This window comes from Camelina sativa, chromosome 2 (assembly GCF_000633955.1).
Source record: "Camelina sativa cultivar DH55 chromosome 2, Cs, whole genome shotgun sequence".
Classification (NCBI taxonomy): Eukaryota; Viridiplantae; Streptophyta; class Magnoliopsida; order Brassicales; family Brassicaceae; genus Camelina; species Camelina sativa.
Window position 1 is genome coordinate 983,432 of NC_025686.1, and position 19,832 is coordinate 1,003,263.

Sequence of the window (19,832 nt, forward strand, 5' to 3'; positions counted from 1 at the left end):
ATATACATTTGTATATCTATATAAATAGCTAGAGTTACCCCAAGTCTATAGCTAAATGAAAAGGACAAGAAGCTCTCACATGACCCGAACCACATCATTCATGGGCCCCTTTACCCTTCTCTAATAAGTGATCTTCATCTCTACCATCGAGAAAATCTCTCTCAAAGCCACTATATTTTCTTCACCCCTTAAAGTCGTATAGAGAGAAAGAGAGAGAACCCAACTAAACTCGAAACCATTGATTTCATTTTCATTTATATTTTTCTTTTGGAGTCAACGAAAAGATCAGAAGAAGAAGCAAACACAAAGAGTACGTCGTCTGTCTTCTTCTTCTGGATTCTCTAGGGTTTTCTTTTTCACTTTTTTTTTTCTTTCTTTTTGTTCTTGTTCTTCACTTAATTTTTTAATTAAAATATATATTTTTTTCTTGGTATTGCGGTAGTGATTTTCATTTGATTTCTAATATTATTATCTCATGTATGTTGAAGGATTTTGTATTGGGTCATCATCTTGTCAAGAATCACTCATCAGATCCATAAAAGTAAAGTTGAAATACTTTTTGAAAGATCTTGAATTGGTCCATTTTCTTGCCAAGAACCCATAAGAAAAAGAATAGTTGGATACTTTTGAAAGATCTTGAAATTGGTTTCGATGAATATCTCAACAACTAATCCTGACCAAGAACTCACCGAGATCGGAGCTAGCGGTTCCGGTACCAACAATTACTTCTTCAACTCGGAGATGAGAGAGCACATGTTCGACAAAGTGCTGACTCCTAGTGACGTCGGTAAACTAAACCGGCTCGTGATTCCAAAGCAACATGCAGAGAACTACTTCCCTCTAGAAGACAATCAAAACGGCATAGTTTTGGATTTCCAAGACAGACTCGGCAAGTTGTGGAGGTTTCGTTACTCGTACTGGAACAGTAGCCAAAGCTACGTGATGACCAAAGGCTGGAGCCGTTTCGTGAAAGAGAAGAAACTCACCTCCGGAGACACCGTCTCTTTCCACCGTGGCTATATCCCCGACGAAAACGCACCGGAGAGACGTCTGAGAATAGTGCTCATCGATTGGAGCCATAAAGCTGACCGTAACCAGCATAGCCTCGGGTCATATCCAACGGTTACTTTCTATCCGGCGCCAGAATATTCCATGCCAAGCCACCGGAGTTTTCCACCGTTTCATCATAACCAATATCAAGAAAGGGAGTCTCCAAGGTATGGCTATGGTAGAATTGTTTACGGAGGGAGTTACTACGAAGGGTCACCGTTGGTTTATGCCTCAGTTCCTGTTTTTCCTCCTGCGATGAGGGTTCCACCACCGGCGCCTCCTCAGCCGTCGACGACAAGGAAGCTGAGGCTGTTTGGGGTTGACGTGGAAGAGTCTTCTTCTTCAGGGGAGACACGTGGCGAGATGGGAGTCGCAGGTCACTCTTCTTCGTCTCCGGTCGTGATCAGAGACGATGATGAATCATCTTTGAGGTCGCCACGTGGCGAAATGGGTGCAGGGACTTCTTCGGCGATGCAGCTATGTGATGATGAAGACTATAAGAGGAAAGGGAAATCTTTAGAGCTCTAAAGATAGAATAATATCAAAAAAATATTTAATTATTTCACCATTTTTCTTTAATTTTATCCTCTTGTTTCCTTATTTTAAGTTCGTTCAAACTTTCAAATCATTAGGTCATTTGGGCAATTGGGGAATATCAGAATATGTAGTGGGAAATTAACCCGGGCCGGGCTTTATATTATACTTATATTGGTTTTATAATGTTTGGTTTTGAGTTTTTGTTTCAATATGTTGCTCCTTGAGCCCTAATAACTCTCAACCAAGGCAGGTCAATAATCCATATTATTGAGCTTATACCTAAATTAATAGTCACCTTTTGCATAATTACTCAAAATCTTCTAACTAGATTAACTCATCATATTGAGCTGCATACACCAAGTCCATGAATTAAAAATTTTCATCTTTATATCTTAATTTTTCTTCTTTATATAGTTTGAGATGTATATATAATTGGGAAGGAGAAGATAAGCTTATAAGTTTTATGATGAATTGTACTCTCTGTGCCTATCTCTAGCTAAGCTGACAAAGTTTCATGGTACATTCTAAAGCTAATGGGCAGTTTCAAAAGTCTCTTTCTCTCTCTCTCTCTCTCTACCCATGGTCCAATTTTAGTTTGTTTGGTTACTATTGTCTTTGCCTGGTTTAAAGAGATTTGTAGGTTATGGACATAGAACAAAAAAGAGAAGCTATGGAAGGACAATTTCAGTTTTCAATAATAACTTGGAAAAAGAAATACAAAAGGTATAATATGTTCTTTCATTTTTTACTTTATCCCAAAAAGAAAATTTCTACTATTTATTCTCATTTACTTCGTTGGTTTCTTGTTTTGATGATTGCTTCTAATCGTTCGTCCGTACAATCGTACGTGTCTTGTTTGGATTATTTATTTAATTGTTTTTAATGGGTGTACAAAATCAAAACTGAGAAACTAAATTAGATAGAAACAAAAAAAAGCCTTGCAAGCAATAGTTTTTGTTTCAAGTTAGCAGATTAATTATTGCTTTTTGTTGAAGTTGAATCTTTTGATTAGAACCTGCAAAAGAGAAAGCTGAAATAAGTAAGAAGAATAGGAAGATGAGAGCAAAGAAGCAACGAGGAACCATGTGTGGACGCGTGGAAATTAGCTATTAAGAAGAAAATTGTTGGTTTCTTCTTACTAGCTTTTTTTAGCTAATCAATTTTAATTTCTCATATATCATACCTAATTTGTGTGCACCAAAAATAAACTACAAAACAATAGACTATTAAAATATAAATATATTAGATATTGCTTCATGCATGTGTGGACGCCTGGAAAAAGTTGATTAGTATCTATATGTAAATTGAAATATATTAAAAAAACATAAAACAAATTAAGAAGTAGATTACAAGATAGACATTTGACCAGCTAAATAATATTTTTACCTATACATGTATGAAAATCTTTAAAATTTTAAAATAGATTACTAAATAGACATTAGACCAAATAAGAAGTTGCTTATTAGGATAAAATAAAAATAAATATCTTAAATATATTTCAATTTTTTTTTTTATTTATTAATCAGTGAAGAAAGGAAAAAAAAAATCAATTTAGTAAAAGTAAGGAAAAGAAATAAAGAAGAGTTTAAAATTTTGATTGTTGTATTTTTGAGGCTAAGATTCCAATGGTGTTTCAAATCTTGCTCCAAACTTTATATTTGATCTCCAATGATGCTCTATAATTTGGAGCAATACTATTAATTTCTTTATTTTTGGAGCAAACTTTTCTATTTATAAAGTATTTTCTTAATTTTGATATCTTATCATTTTATACCTAAACAATATTATATCATAAAAATTAAGTGGGTTGTTATGAAATTAAAAATTTATACTAATGATGGTGTTTAAATAAATATATATTAATCATTGTATCTTCTATTTATGGTTTGTTATGACATTTTATTTTAATAATATCATAATTTTATTAGATAATTATTTAAAACAAACTAAGTGGGCTGAATTTGTAAAATTTTAAATTAGAGGACTATGGTAGAAGTTAAAACAGATTATATAATAAAATATAATAGATTTTTTTTTTGAGTAAAAAATAGAGTCAACTATTGGAGTAAACATTTTCTCTATTTTTCAAGCAAAAAATAAAGTAAACCATTGGATATGATGGTCTAAAGAAACTAACCCCATTTAATAGAGGAAAAAATAACTCCCAAATTTTAAAATAACTAGATAAGAGATATATTTTGTTCTATAGAAACTAAAATAAATATCCAATTGTATCATTCAGTGGTGAAAATATATATAGGCTATTTTATAAATAAATGCATTAATAAGATGACAAGACCTAATCAGAAAAGGTTTAATAAGAAAAGCAAAGAGAAACCATGTTTTTTTTTTAATTCAATATATATATCGTCGGTTAATTTAGAGAAAAAGAAATTAACAAAACAAAATCCTAAAAGGATTAGGAGTGGCACTAAAGCATTATATAAACATTGATTAAAAGGATTAGGAGTGGCACTAAAGCATTATATAAACATTGATAGGGAGCTACGTATTCTCTTCAAAACTCATCATTCATCAAACACAACACAACAAAACTCTCTCTCTCTCTCTCTTTGATTCAACGAGTTCGAGATCTCACAACCTTTCTTCTTCCCTTGTCAATTTGACATTTGTTCATCTAATCATGGCCACAACAATAAAGAAGATCTTCCTCTTTGTGTTGCTGGTGATAACAACCTTCACGACGGTTCTCTTTGGTTCTTGTTCGGCTACTGTCTACACCGTTGGGGACTCGGCTGGATGGATTGCGAAAGAAGGCTTGTATTACGAATGGGCCAAGGAAAAGGTGTTTTACGTAGGAGACTCTTTGGTCTTCAAATACGATCCCTACGTGAACGACGTTACTCAAGTTTGGGGCGCTTTAGAATTAGAATTCTGCGAGAGTTCTTCTCCTAAAGCCGTCTACAATACAGGACATGATGTGGTAACCTTCACGGAACCCGAAGATCACTACTTCATCAGCTCAAATCAAGCTCAATGCGTACTTGGACAGAGGCTCGACGTCCTTGTTGTTCATGACCCGTCACGTCCTATTCCTCCACCACCACCGAGCAAGATCCTTCCTTCTGGCGAAATCTACAAGGTCGGTGACTCTAACGCATGGAGCGTTCCTGAAGAGAGTGACTACTATAACAAGTGGAGTCAGGATAAACTGTTTCATGTAGGAGATAGTCTACTTTTCTTATACGACAAGGAAGTAAACGACGTCTTAGAGATTACCGGTGACCTTGAATTCATAACCTGCGACCCGACTTCTCGCGTAGCCGTGCACAAGACGGGCCATGATCTCGTTACGCTCACCAAACCAGGAGTTCACTATTTCATTAGCTCAGAGACGGGTCACTGCGCCGCTGGGCTTAAGCTTCGAGTTGTGGTCGGACCATTACCCAAACCCGTTACTTTCACCAATTTTCCCAAGAAGATGGATTTGTCAGCTATGCACCGCCTCACAGAGTGGTTAAACACTTTCATTACCCTGCCCCATCACTAAACTTCTCGTGGTTATTTCTTCTAGTGGTTAATGATGTTTAGTTCTTAATACAATTTCAGTTTAGTTCTTACAATGTTTTGTTTCAAGAGTCAAGAGATCCTGTTATATAATGTAATAATAATAATACACAGATCAATCAAATATTGGTTTTAAAATTCTTGTTACTCAAGAATCTCCTATCTGCATATATTTCTTCTAGTATTTAATCATAATTGAAGCACAAACATGTATGAACCATGTATAATTTAATTAAGACATCTCCACAATGACTGAGGCACTTAATATATAGTGTTTGTCACAGTAACGCAATCTAGTCAAGATTCAAGTTATATGCCTTCAATATTAAAAACCAAAGTTATATATAATAATAATGCTGCCATGCATCCAGCAACTTTACAAAAGAAGAACTCATGACTGAAATAAATCGTTGTAGAGAAGTAGTATTTATTGTTTTTACAACACTGATTAGAGGTAGAAATTGTGTAACACAAGAACAAAAAGGTCCGATCTTTCGGCTTCAGCCCAGAAAAAGGATAAAATAAAGGCCCATTAAAGCCCAAGTTAAGACCCGAACAAAAAAGGTCCGATCTTTGTACCCGGAAACGAAACTGACCCCTAAACTCTAAACAGAGAGAGAGAGAGATGGCGAGAGAGAAGAAGAGGTGTGTAGAGTGTGGGCATAAAGCTAAATCCTTGTTCATTCAATACTCTCCTGGCAATTTTCGCCTCATGAAATGTGTAAGCTTTTCTCTTTTAATTATTAGGGCTCCTCCTTAATCTCTCCCTCTCTGTAGTACCCAAAAGTTTAAAGCTTTTTTTGATGTAACTTTTGTGGTAGGAGAATTGCGAGGAAGTAGCAGACGAATATGTCGAGTGTGAGCTAATGGTCTCCTTCTATCTCTCTTTTGTTCAATCTTTTATTACTCAAATTCTTATGCTTTTTTTTGTGTTGATCAGTTTTGTTTTCTTGAGATTTATCAGATTATATTCATCGACTTGATTCTTCACAAAACAAAGGCCTACAGACACTTACTCTACAATGCTGTTAATCAAGGAACTTCAAATCTTCAGGTAAAAAACAAATCTTTGATTCTTTCTTATCTTAGTTTACTGATCTTTAGAGGATTTCACAATGTGGCAGCATCTAATCTGGAAATTGGTGTTGGCTTATCTTCTTCTAGATACTTGTATCCTTTAAGATTTTTTATGTTTATATATATACTCTCTACAACTCTCAATTTTTGGAGAGAGCCTTTAACTCTTTCGAAAAAGATCGAAGCTTGTTGCTGCGAAGAACCGATGATGACGAATCAAATGTGTCCATGAGCTTTGTTCTTGCATCTTCTGAGGTTGGTTGGTTCCTCTCTATCTTGAGCATTGTTTATGAGAATGTTGTTAGTAAAAATGTAGTTGAACTTTACATAACAGGTTCTGGTCAATGTACTATCTTCGAATTTCGCATTTGTTTTGTCATTTGCACTTGCTGCTAAGATGATGCTGGTTATGTCAAGGTATATTGGTTTTCTTTTATTGTGAACTTTGCGAAAGTAGATATCTTCATGCGCCCTGAATATAATAAGTTAGTCATATATGATTGGCAGAGGAAAAGAGATTCTTTTGGGGATTCTAATCTCGAGTTATGTCAAGATCTTTCTATTCGCTATGCCGGTATGTTTTCATATGACTTCTCTCAGAATCTTGTCTATAATATCATAGCCTCTTCTTGCTTCCATGCTAAGCTCTGAAACCAATGAATGATACCAAATAAGATATAAGGTCTGTAAATGCTAAAATCAGGTATGTTTGTAACATTGGCTACAGGTCTGGGAATTCCCGGTTTCTGTGATCTTCATTGTAGATATGCTCGTTTTAACATCAAATGCTGTTGCTCTTAAAGGTAAGATCTTTAACTCTGTGTTGTGTTGGACATAAGATTTATCGAGCTTACACATGACAAGTTGTTTTGTTTTTTCTTCCTCATTATTTTCACTAGTGATGACTGAATCAACAACGAGCAGATGCTTAGCAGTGTGTTTCATTGCACACTCAGTTAGATTCTTAGTGGATCAGATCTCTGGGTCAATGTCCTTGAAACACTTTGGATCTGTCATGTAAACTACTCCCTTCTCTTATAAGGAATTTGTGAACTCATAATCTTCTTTAGGGTCATTAAGATTCTTTTGTCTAACACCTATGTGATAAACAAACTTGATTTATATCCTAAATAGTGTTGACTTAAGTGATATATGTGTGCTTTCTTATGGCTTTTCAAGATCTTAAGAGATCCATAACAAACACGTTTATACGAGAGAGTGAGTAAGAGAATCTCTTGCATCTATGTGAGTCAATGGATTATGTTTAAATTATTAATGTGATCACGAGTATGGCAAGGAACTTATAATACTATTAAGAAAAGATTAAGAAACCCAAGGTTCCCACTCTTTTACGTAACTTCCAAACGGAACCTGTCTCATGAATATAGTAAACAAAGTATATATTATTATATGACACGGTCTTTGAGTATTTGTCTGATAACTGATTCTTGATTGAGTTTCATCAGCCTCTTCACTTTTTAGCAACAATGGCTGAAATGATCATCGTTGACTGTTTCATTTACTTCCTCTTGTTTCTCTTTTCACTCCTATGTTACTCTCTCTTCTTCAAGAAACCAAAGGACCCACGAGACTGTGATCTTCCTCCTAGCCCTCCGTCTCTGCCAATCATTGGTCACCTTCACCTTCTCCTCTCTGATCTAACCCACAAGTCTCTTCAGAAAATCTCTTCCAAGTATGGACCTCTTCTTCATATCCGGATCTTTAACGCCCCCATCACCCTCGTCTCTTCAGCCTCAGTGGCTTACGAGATCTTCAAGACCCACGACGTGAACGTCTCCTCTCGGGGTGATGCTGCTGTCGATGAGTCCCTCGTGTTTGGATCTTTTGGAATAGTCAACGCTCCCTATGAAGATTACTGGAAGTTCATGCAGAAGCTCATGGCAACTAAGCTGCTCCGACCACAGTCACATTCGCTCGAGTGGTCACGAGGTTTCCGTGCTGAAGAGCTTCAGAGGTTTTACAACATCCTTCTCAATAAAGCAAGGACGGCCGAGAGCGTTGAGATCAGTAAGGAAGTGAAGAACCTTATGAACTTGTGCAGGATGATCATGGGAAGGAGTTTTTCAGAGGAGAACGGTGAGACAGAGAGTCAGGGGATTGGTTGATGAATCATATGGCTTGACGAAGAAGCTTTTCTTGGCAGCTATACTACGCACACCGCTTGAGAAGCTTGGGATCCCACTATTCAAGAAGGACATAATGAGTGTTTCCAACAGATTCAATGAGCTGCTAGAGAGGATTCTTGTGGAACACAAAGAGAAGCTACGCGAGGAGCATCAAGGTATGGATATGATGGACGTGTTGATGGCAGCTTATGAAGACGAAAACGCAGAGTATAAGATCACTATGAATCAGATCAAGGCTTTTTTTGTGGTAAATATGTTTCCTTAGTATGTCAGATTTCATTTGAGGATCCACTGTTCTGAGTATTCTTCTCACTGCAGGAGTTTTTCATTGGAGGGTCTGATACGTCAACGCAAGCAACACAATGGACAATGGCTGAGATCATTAACAACCCTGACGTTCTTGAGAAACTGAGAGAAGAAATTGATTCAGTTGTAGGGAAATCAAGATTGATTCAAGAAACAGATATACCAAACCTTACTTATTTGCAAGCAGTGGTTAAGGAAGGGCTAAGACTGCACCCACCAGTGCCTCTCTTGGTAAGGTCGTTTAAAGAAAGATGTGAGATTGAAGGGTTCTACATACCGGAGAAGATGACACTCATTATTAATAGCTATGCTGTGATGAGAGATTCTGATCTTTGGGAAGATCCTCTTGTGTTTAAGCCGGAGAGGTTCTTAGCTTCTTCAAGACCAGAGCAAAAAGAAGAGAAAGAGCAATCACTTAAGTACCTTCCTTTTGGCGGTGGAAGGAGAGGATGTCCTGGAGTGAATCTAGCATCTATATTTGTTGGAACAGCAATAGGAGTGATGGTGTAGTGCTTTGATTGGAAAATCAAAGGAGATAAGGTCAACATGGAGGAGACTTATGGAGGAATGAACCTAACAATGGTTCACCCGCTTAAGTGCACTCCAGTTCCTCGAACACATATTCCCAATTTCTAGCACTCAACTGGGGGAAGAAACATGTACCAAGTTTGCTTTCCTCTGTTACATTTGCTTAGTGGCACTCCTGTTTTTTTTTTCGAATCTTTTAATCCGTATGGAAGATCAGACGTTACTTTCATATAATGTATTTGTAAGTCAAAACATTAAAATAATACGTGAATTAATACAAAAGATTTGATATCAAATGATTTAATAATATTTTACTTGAGAATTTTGAGTGCGTTTACGATTTCCCATATTGTTCCAACGTTTTGATTTGATTTTGAGAGAGTAGGTGAAAATATGAACGTTGTGCAACGGTAACATTTTTATGACCGTTTGAATTAATATTTAATTAAATGAAAAAAATTAAGATAATGAACTCTATAAGTACTACTAGTCTACTACTCTTTTCTTCGGACACAAATCTCTTCTTCTAACTCGTTATTTTCTTACAAATGTCAAGTAAGCTCTGTTTTTTTTTTTTATTAGTTCTCTTAGTTATGGTCTCCCACTTCAGTTCTCAATCGACTTATCTATCCGAGAGAAGCGAACATAAAAGCATCGTCTTACAGGTAAAAAGTACTCTGGTCTAATTCTTCTGGTTTGTTTTACCATTATAAGAGATACTTGTTACTTGTTGTTAGTCTCTGCTAGTTAGTTACTGTGTTCGTCATCTTTCAAACAATTTTAATCGAGTTAAACAAACATGATGCTCTGCTTTACATCTATCTTATAAATATATGGCTGTGTTAACTGCAATGATGTGTGTCTAATAAACCTTTTTTAGCTATAATATCATAAACTGATTTTTAGTAATATATGTGTCGTCTTTAAATTTGATATCATGATGTCTTCAGTTCAATTATATGTATGGTTTTTTTTGAGTTGTATATGAATATGTTCTGGCTACGAAAACGTAGAAATGGTTGTTTCAATTTTTTTGTTAACTACAAAGAATGAACCGGTTTTGTCTAAAAATGATTTATTATCTTTTTGGATTTTGTTGATAAGCGGAAAAAAATATTGTAATGATGATTGATTGTGATTAATTTTGCAGTGGAAACATAGCCAGCCTTTAATTTGAAGTTAATTCTCCCAGACTCTGTCCAAGTTCTCCACCTTCTGCTTGCTGCTTTCTTGACCAGCCTTTGGAGTTAATTTCAGACTACGTGTGTAAGCTGTAAATTTTCTGTTTTGGATGGTGTATCATGTATGTGTATCATGATATACGTGTAGAATATTGTGGATGTGTGTGTATACCATGGATGTGTATGTACCATGGATGTGTATGTGTATCATAGACCCTCTCTCTGTCTCTCTCTCCCCCTACTCTCTCTGTCTCTCTCTCCCCCTACTCTCACACATGTAGAATATCGTGGATGTGTCTGTGTACCATGGATGTGTATCGTGGATGTGGCTGTGTACCATGGATGTGTAAACTATGTGTGAAATATAGGAGAGAGAGTAGTATTTATCCGTAAAAATTATATATAAAGAAAACTGCGAAACACAGAGATTAAGGGTACACTTGCGAGACTTGTAAATAGTGATTGATGCTCGAGTAATTATCCATTACACTCCGATTGATGCTCGAGTAATTATCCATTACACTCCGTGAAGTATATGCGGATAAGGGTACTTGCGAGAGTTGTAAATAGTTAAGCAACCGAAAATGTTTGTTTGTTTGGCTTCAGAAATTGTAAAAAAAAAATGCAAGAAATAAAACAGTTTTAACTTATGGGTTCAAAGATCAATGATATCATATATACATATGAAAAGAGGCCGATTCTCTCCATATAAGGGACACGTCATCTCATCAGGTAAAGACACGTGTAACTTTTAAAATTGGTTCACCAATTGACCCACAGGACAAGCTTGTCAATTGGTGACAGCTTGTCCTGTGGAAAGGTTGTTAAAGGGTGGGGACCAGGGTTCAAGGAACGCCTGACGCACCAATAACCTACTGTGGATTTAGATGAATAGTTCCATTTGCCCAGTGAGGGGTTAGAATCGATGCCCTGCAGAGCCAGCTTCGGGCCTATGGGGGCAAGCTAGCGGTGGGCTAGTGGGGTCAACGGGACGGGTTGTCACATAAAAGTCGATTTTTATGTGACAACCCGTCCGTGGACCCCACTGGCCTCACTGCTAGTTGCCCCCATAGGCTGGCCCTGCAGGGCATCGATCCTAACCTCTCATTGGGCAAATGAAACTATTCATCCAAATCCACAGTAGGTTATTGGTGCGCCAGGCGTTCCTCGAACTCTGGTCCCCACCCTTTAACAACCTTCCCACAGGACAAGTTGCCACCAATTGAGCAGGGCCAGCTTCGGGCCTATGGGGGCAAGCTAGCGGTGGGCTAGTGGGGTCAACGGGACGCGTTGTCACATTATTCTTTCAAGGCCGAATATTATTTCTCCGAATCATGGAAAAGGGCATACTCCTTGGTAGATCTTACTACCAAATGATGGAGTGTTTGGGTGTAAGTTTGGTATTGTCTTTTTTACTAAAGCTTATTTGTTGTATATAATGCCATTCTATTTTTATGGTATATGCATTTGGTTATATGCTTGTGGTTTGAATTGCTTACCTGTTTCACTAGAAAGTTCTTATGCCTTAACTATGCAAGATAGATAGTTATTTGATGGAGCAAGACACATAAGTCTCACAAATCTTTTCAAAAGCCTCTCGATGTTGGTTAGTGAAGTTTGTTTGTTTTTGTGAGGACTTTTGCTTATTATTTTCAAGTGGATTATACTTCTTTAGATGATGGAATTTTGNCGTTTTTTTTTTTTTTTTTTTTTTTTTTTTTTTTGTAATTTCAGATAATTTGATGATGGACATAACTGGCTTTGGATTTCTAAGCTCCCACACAATAACACCTTGAAGACCTTGACTAAAAATAATACACTAGATTCTATCTGTTACGACTTTAGTAACGAACAAACCCGTAAGTGTTTATATTTAAACATACTAATTATAAGTCACAAAGAAAGTTATATTGACCAGTTTAGAGTTCGATTATGACATAGTTTTGTTCTTTTGTTTAGTGGTCTCTTAGAGTCTTAGTTGTATGTAACTTATTGATCCAACTATTTTACTGCTTTTAATTTTTAAATTTCATTGCTTGAGCTTGATGTACCTGGAGAAATATATGAAAGAAAAGACATACCCTTTTGAATTTTCGAGCGTTGAGATGCCATATAAGACATACAATGGTGTGAATGTGTATTGGTATATCATATTTGTAGCAATATGATAAATATAATTCTTTAATATTAGATTGAAACAATATTTAAGTTACTCTTTTTATATTGTAGTACATTATCTTTTTGTCTGTTTTCTTCAGGCACACGTGGTTATGCTGGAAGCATCATGGAATATTAAGACTTTGTGGTATTTTTCTTCACTTATCTGCATCTCTTTGTGATACAACGAGATGTCTGAGGGATGTGATATAACATATTTTTGGGTAAGGGATGTTATTTCAAGTCTTTTAGTGAAAAGGAGATCAGAGATCATCAGTTGGAGTTTATGAATAAGCCAACTGATACTAGGTTCTATGTTTTCATCTGGTTTGTTCATTCGTATTGGGATGTATTAAATTAATCAGATTCTCCAGATTGTGAAAGAAACGCTGAGCAACAAAGCAGCCTATATAGAGTCTATTCTTGAAAGTTGTTATCATCGTCTTCAGTGGGATCATTTCACGAGGGAGCATTGGGAGAAGAAAGCAAGGGAAGTGCAGGCAGTGGAAGTACCTAGACGCCGTTCCACTTGCGGCAAATGAGTCCTTCTCAACCACAACCAAAGCCAAGAAAGGGATAAAAGATTGATGAGTCAAAACATAAACGAAAAAGTAAATTCAACTACAAAGGGGACATGCAAAACAGAAACAAAAAAACAAAAAACAAAACATGCAAGAATACAAAAAATACAATCACATCAACGTCAGTAATAAGGATAAATTGGCATAAGAAACCAAAAAGTATTTATATTACAAAACAAAACAAAAATAGTATTTGTTTGTTAATTTTGTTTCTTTGGTTCAATATTTAAAATTATATAACAGTATTTTTATTGTTAATTATAAAATTTGACCAACTAAATACTGCGAACACGATGGGACAATTATTTAGTATATTTATAATAATATTATATTTTTACCCTATCAAATTTCTTATGGTTATAAAAAGAGGGCTTTTTACAATTAACTCGTAAAAGAATTATACTTACACTATTATTTTTAAAAAATTAAATGAGATTAAATTTTTCCTGTAAGTTAAGTGATTTTTAGATATAACCTATGAAAGAATTGTATATGTAAAAGTCATAAGATGGTATGCCGCGGATTAAATTAGATTATTTATTAGATTTAGCTCGCAAAAAAATTATAATTACAATTTTTAATCAACATATCAATAACCATAAAAGAATAAATTTTCCCATACCAAACAATATATTTATTATCGAATATTAGAGTTTTAAAGGAAATTATAAATATATTGTATATATATTTTTGGAATATTTTATTAAGTGTAATAAATTTCAAAATATATAAATTGTTTTAGGAAATTTTAACCCAAATTGGTAGAGATATTTTAGGAAATTGTTTTTGTCTTTTTTTGCAATTTTTCTTAACTTTGTAAATAAGTATAATTCAAGGCTAGAACACCAAATGTACTTAAAAATGTTGATATAGACAATTCAACAAAATTATATAACTTAGGGTTTTATTTACTTCCAGTTAAATAATTTTTAATTTGGGAAAATAAATTTTTGGTTTTTTAGCAAACAAAATAAAATTATTTAAGTAAACTATGGGGTTAGATTAAGTAATTATAATTACAGTCTCACTTTACTAAATTATAATTCTGATGGAAAAAATGATGTTATAAAGTAAAATAGTATTTTTCTCAATTGTCTTATTAGTTTCTTCTAAAGTTTTATACGGATTATTATGAACCAAGTTTGCAATACAATCAATTGATTTAGTAGTAGTTGTTGTTGTTGCAGCTGCTGCAGGTAAAACTATTGCAGCTAAAAAAAGGTGTTTCAATATCATTAGCCTCATTAACATCTTCTTTTTCATTCAAAAAAAGGTGTTTGCTATTGTTGTTCCTGCGATTGTCGAGAAGAAGGAATTGGTATCTTACTATTTCTCAAACATCTATTGCAGAGTATGAAACATCGATTGAGCTAATGCGACTGCTATTAAACATACATAATTTAAAAATCTACACAAAACATCCTATAAACAAACGTCAAAATACAAAAATACGAAACAGGTTTGTGATGGTAAAGGAAGAGGAAAACGCTTCAGAGCTGCCACGTCCAAGACCACCTACTGCTTCCCGTGGGTCGTGGCATATATGAGACAAGACATGCGCTTCTCTATTTGAGATATGGTGGTTGGGTCTATTCTTTATCTCCATTTTTGTAACAACATATCATTAAAAATAAAAATAAAAATTATGATGCATTTTGTTATATTCATTCGAACATTACAATATCAACTAAAAATTTGTGCTCGATCTTAAGTTTATTTCGTTTAAATCATCTTCATTTTGACTCTGATGTGTAGTTTCTCAAAACTCCTTTCGATTAGATTGCTAAGATTCATATGTTTGAGACTACTCACAATTTGAAATCATTTCACTCGCTTCTACGTTACATGTTTCTTTAAACATCTAATAAGATCTATCTAAGCTCCATCAAGCTATTGATGACATTTCCAAAACTTACAATATATAAAATACACTCTCCACTTCAATGTAATTATCGATGGATTAAACTATGTTGGTCATTTATTCATTTTAATTGAATTACTAATACAACTTAAGTAGCAGAAATAAACCTAAAAATAAAAGGAGTCAAAAATTGTTGGAAAAATGATCATCACTATGCAAAACGAACAAAAGGTACACGAAATGTAGAAGACATCAATGTTCATTGCAATATGAAAACAAAAACTGATGTCTATGTAAATTTTGAACTTTCAACATTAGCACATGAAAACAAAAATTAGAAGAAAATATCTGCATACAGTTTTTTAATAAAAGGTAAAAAAATATGAAATTTATAAAACTTAACCCGCGCGTAGCGCAGATATTCATCTAGTAAGTAATGAAAAATGTAATTTTGGTTTACCTTTCTTGATGGTGGTGACTCTTCGTATGTTAGCTTTCCTTTTCCCTTGTCCATAACTTAAGAGAAAAAAACAAAAAAAATCACTAAAAGGTGAGACAAAAATCCCATCTTTCTTGAGTTTTGATTAGAAAGAAAAGTACATAAGAATGTAAACGATCAAAGCTATCCCATTTCTTTTGCCAACTAAAAGGAACGATTAGTGCATAAAAAATGAAATACACTTAGATCACTAAACTTTGAAGCAAAATCCTATCTTTCAAGAGTTTTGATTAAAAAGAAAAAAATCATAAGAATGTAAAAGATCAAAGCTTTCCCATCCAAATATTAAACAAAAAACGATTAGTGCATAAAAAATGAAATATACTTAGATCACTAAACCTTGAAGCAAGATCCTATCTTTCTAGAGTTTTGATTAAAAAGAAAAAGATCAAAGCTTTCCCTTTCCAAAGATGAAACAAAAAACAATTAGTGCATAAAAAATGAAATATACTTAGATCCCAAAAACTTGAAGCAAAATCCTATCTTTTCTAAAGTTTTGATTAGAAAGAAAAAAAATACATAAGAATGTAAAAGATCAAAGCTTTCCCTTCTTAAAGATTAAACAAAGAACGATTAGTGCACCAAAAATGAAATTTGCTTAGATCACAAAAATTTGAAGGAAAATCCCATCTTTTTGAGTTTTGACTAGAAATAAAAACGACATGAGAAGGTAAAAGATTAAAGCTTTCCCTTTCCTTCATCCACATTTCTAAAGATTAAAAGAAAAGGAACATTTAGTGCATAAAAAATGAAATATACTTTATGAACTAACTAGTTGAAGCTTGAAGCTTTTATCACAAAACCCAACGAAGAAAGCTCTCTGGTATTCAAAAACAAACCTGATTGGAGAAAGTTGCAGAAAAAATTGTGAAGATCCAAATTTTTGCTTGGTGACAAAGTTGCAGAGGAGAAAAAGAGAGAGTGAGAGAGCAAGAGCAAGACCTTTTTTTGTCAAGGACGAGAGAGAGACTTGGATGTTCCCAATATATTATGTCATATTGTATTAAATAACGTGCGAATATTTGGATGTTATTTGTCATATCAATTTTAGATATATTTGGATGTTCTTTTTGACAATCCAAATGTTTTCTTTGTCCTGATAAAAGAAAAAATTTTTTTAAAAAACAAATTATTACTATTCGATAACAATATACACCAGCTAGCCATCGATAACAGTGACTGAGATGTCCCATACCAATTTTACAATGGAGTCATGGTTCGATAGCAATAAAACCAAAATAGTCCTATGTTTCAGGAAGCTTGGCTCATTCACGTGCTCTTATCTCAAATGAACCTATCACGTGTCCTTGCACAAGGGTACAACAAGTCAGTAAGGAGTGTCAATATAATGTATATAGAGATTAAAAAGCTTACTCGAATCAGTGTCAAGATTTTTAATCATATTAAACCGTTGGGCTAGCTAAAATATATAAAACCATACAACATGTAAATAAATTAAATGAACAAGCTTATTTACGTACAACCTCGTTCATTTAAAGAAGGCTCTACTTCCTTAACATCAAAATTAAAAACACAGAAACAAAGCATTTACTGTCCTAAAGTTTTAATTTATTTAGATTCAATATACTGTACGGACAGTATTTAATTATATATGGTAACTCTGAATTAGTATAACTCGGAATCTAATTAGTTTCCAAATCTAAATAACATCATCTATATGTATATAGATATTTTCCATAATTAAGATATATTTTATTATATATATATGTCATATAATAGAGTTAAGAAGACTTATACAATATTGTCCCATATTTTTATGAATTACAGTTTATGTTGTAGTAAAAAATGTAGCTTTTTCAAAAGTTTCATTTCGGGCAATTTTTGTTCCAAGTAAAGTAGTTGGTAGACAGTATATTGTAAGTAATTAAAATTATACAATATGCCATAAGTTAACCATTTTAATTTATTCTACATGTTGTATGGTTTTTTAATTGTAAGTATTTCCATATTATTTGAAAGTTTTAGAAGTGTTAAATTTTATAAAAGATATCCGCAACATTTTGTAAGAGCATGATAACTTGGTTAAGTATAAAACTGTGATTTTTCATTATAAAGATTATCAACTTTTTGTTTTTGTTTTTATGGGGTTTAGAGGAAAGTATTTATCTGAGCAGCATTTATTATCTGTAGGGTCTGTTTGATGGGTGATAAAAAAAAGATACTCGAGTGTATTTTGTTTTATTAGTGATCATGTCCAAACTATGGTCATCTACAATACAACCGTTCGTTAGTGTTGTGGCAATGTCTTTTTCTATAAAAATAGAGAAATGAACCGGATTAATTAATATCCAATTTTAGGTGGTTCTTTAATTATGTGAGCATCGACGATCTCTGTTCTTATATTTATCGTTCATACTTATCATTATTATTATTATTATTTTATTTTCATACTTATCATTATTATTTTCTTCTTTTTTTGTCACAACTTACAGAATTATGTAAGAGATAAAGTTTTATCCTTTTGGGACACGAGTTGCAGGTTGCGACGGAGGGAGAACTCTCTGGCCACACTGTTTTTGTTGAAATTTTCAGCAAGCAAGACCTAGATTTGACGAAAAGTTTCAATACTATGAACATGACCAAGAACCTCTTCAGATAGAGTTCCAAACAACCAAGACCGGACTAGTGAAAAAATAAAACAAAGAATTCAATAGCTAACAACCGTTTTAGAACTGAACACTACTACTAGATTAACCTTTTTTTAAAAAAACTAAAATTGACTCAAAACGAGCAAAAGAACTTTTTACATACATATGCACATGCGGTTGTAAAACAACCGGACCCGTTTTTAAAAAAAAATAAGTACAATACATAATTAAGCATCTCATACTACTTAATTAAACCACCCAAACCACAATTCCTCATTAAACCGATAACAACCAATATGCACAGCGGAAACATACCAACATACAGAACCAACACATCATCAATGCAATAACATTCCTAAGCATTCTATCCATCAACCTAGCATAACTCTATCCAAGGTTCCAACATAAACAATATAACCAAGTCCAACAACACACAACCGAGACCCTAGATCATCCTCCTCCTCATCGCCATGATTCCACACTACACAATACCTGCACCACAAACACAATGAGATGCGTGAGTATTACCAGAAATACCCAGTGAGACGATCCTCCCATCTACGAGCTATACACACAAGCAAATCAAGAGTACAACCACAAATAAAACATAACAAACCAGACATTGAACAGAACATCCAATAACACATTCATCACACCTACACAACTTCACACAAAACAAGTTATACAACCCAATCGCTTAGATAAGCTCATGGTCACGCACTCACCTTATCAAACTGATTATAACAACGAATATAACCAGTTGAGACTCTCCTAACGTCTGAAACAGCCCAGCAATTCCCTACAACAAGCCACACAACCAAAAACGACTTATAGCGAAACTGGACAGAAACATTAGAAAAGAACAGTCTTAAAGACGAAACCCTAAAATAAAAACCAACCGTTAACTATCAAATCCCTCCGGTGAAAAGCTAGTCCGAACGTCACGAAGCATCCCACAAAATATCGTGCCGATCAGAAACCAGACGAGACCACGATCTCAGTTACAATCCCCGATGGTTCCAACTCGCGTCTGAGAAAACGTGTCTCACGAAACTGCACATAACTCATCGAGTTTAAATCCAAATCCACTTCTGTAAAAAGGAGAATGACGATGAAAGGCTTGAGAATAACACTACCAAATTTCGTTACCTTTGACAACGATTTGATATATCGAAACTGTTTCTTCCCAAACCCTAACGATTCTGCTCCTTCTCCTTTAATCTCCTTCACACCACAATAGGCTCTCTCCTCTCTCTATATCTCTTTCTTCCTCTCAACACAAGTATTGAATAACAGCCACGACCAAATAGAGAGAAGAGGCGTCCATTTCATTATAAATATATCACTTAGGGTTTCCCAAAACCTGCTCTAAACCGGGTGAACTTAAACCAAACCGGGCAATTTCATGATTTCACATAAATTGATCGGTTCTTCCACTTTTCTTTGGGACACGGGCGTTACAATTCTCCCCCTCTAACAAAAGATTCGTCCTCGAATCTGAGAACATTGTCCCTCCACCAAGGACCTCCGTGCAACCGTCACTACGGCCCGCACATTCCCCGACCGGACTGAATACCGTCAGTAAAGGTTTTCCGTGCAACTGTCGCAACAGCCCGCACATCCATATGACCCAACGGTCCACATAACCCTGGCCCCACTAGTCAAGACAACCCAAAACACGAGATCAATCCCGACCTCCGAGGTCTACATCCAGTCACTACGCTCATAACCACGTTCTAGACATTGTTTGCTCTCTCACTCATACATTCTT

General features: G+C 34.6%; 3 protein-coding genes, 1 long non-coding RNA gene and 1 pseudogene across 4 annotated transcripts; all 5 read left to right on the forward strand.

Annotated features, from left to right (window-relative positions):
• On the forward strand, positions 35 to 1,734 carry LOC104713037 (B3 domain-containing transcription factor NGA4-like). The gene is made up of 2 exons (XM_010430073.2): positions 35 to 310; positions 489 to 1,734. Exon 2 carries the CDS (start codon positions 652 to 654, stop codon positions 1,576 to 1,578), a length of 927 nt encoding a protein of 308 aa, XP_010428375.1. The 5' UTR covers positions 35 to 310; positions 489 to 651; the 3' UTR covers positions 1,579 to 1,734.
• Positions 4,232 to 5,098, forward strand: LOC104746982. The gene has a single exon (XM_010468548.1). The coding sequence runs from the start codon at positions 4,232 to 4,234 to the stop codon at positions 5,096 to 5,098; it is 867 nt and encodes a 288-aa protein (XP_010466850.1).
• Positions 5,708 to 7,337, forward strand: LOC104713047 (protein arv1 homolog). Its single transcript, XM_010430084.2, has 9 exons — positions 5,708 to 5,836; positions 5,937 to 5,984; positions 6,080 to 6,169; positions 6,240 to 6,285; positions 6,371 to 6,447; positions 6,527 to 6,609; positions 6,700 to 6,766; positions 6,920 to 6,995; positions 7,092 to 7,337. Exons 1-9 carry the CDS (start codon positions 5,741 to 5,743, stop codon positions 7,211 to 7,213), a joined length of 705 nt encoding a protein of 234 aa, XP_010428386.1. The 5' UTR covers positions 5,708 to 5,740; the 3' UTR covers positions 7,214 to 7,337.
• Positions 7,447 to 9,469, forward strand: LOC104713054 (annotated as a pseudogene).
• LOC104713062 lies at positions 9,696 to 10,793 on the forward strand. Its single transcript, XR_755569.2, has 2 exons — positions 9,696 to 9,838; positions 10,324 to 10,793. It is a non-coding gene; the product is annotated as an uncharacterized LOC104713062 (long non-coding RNA).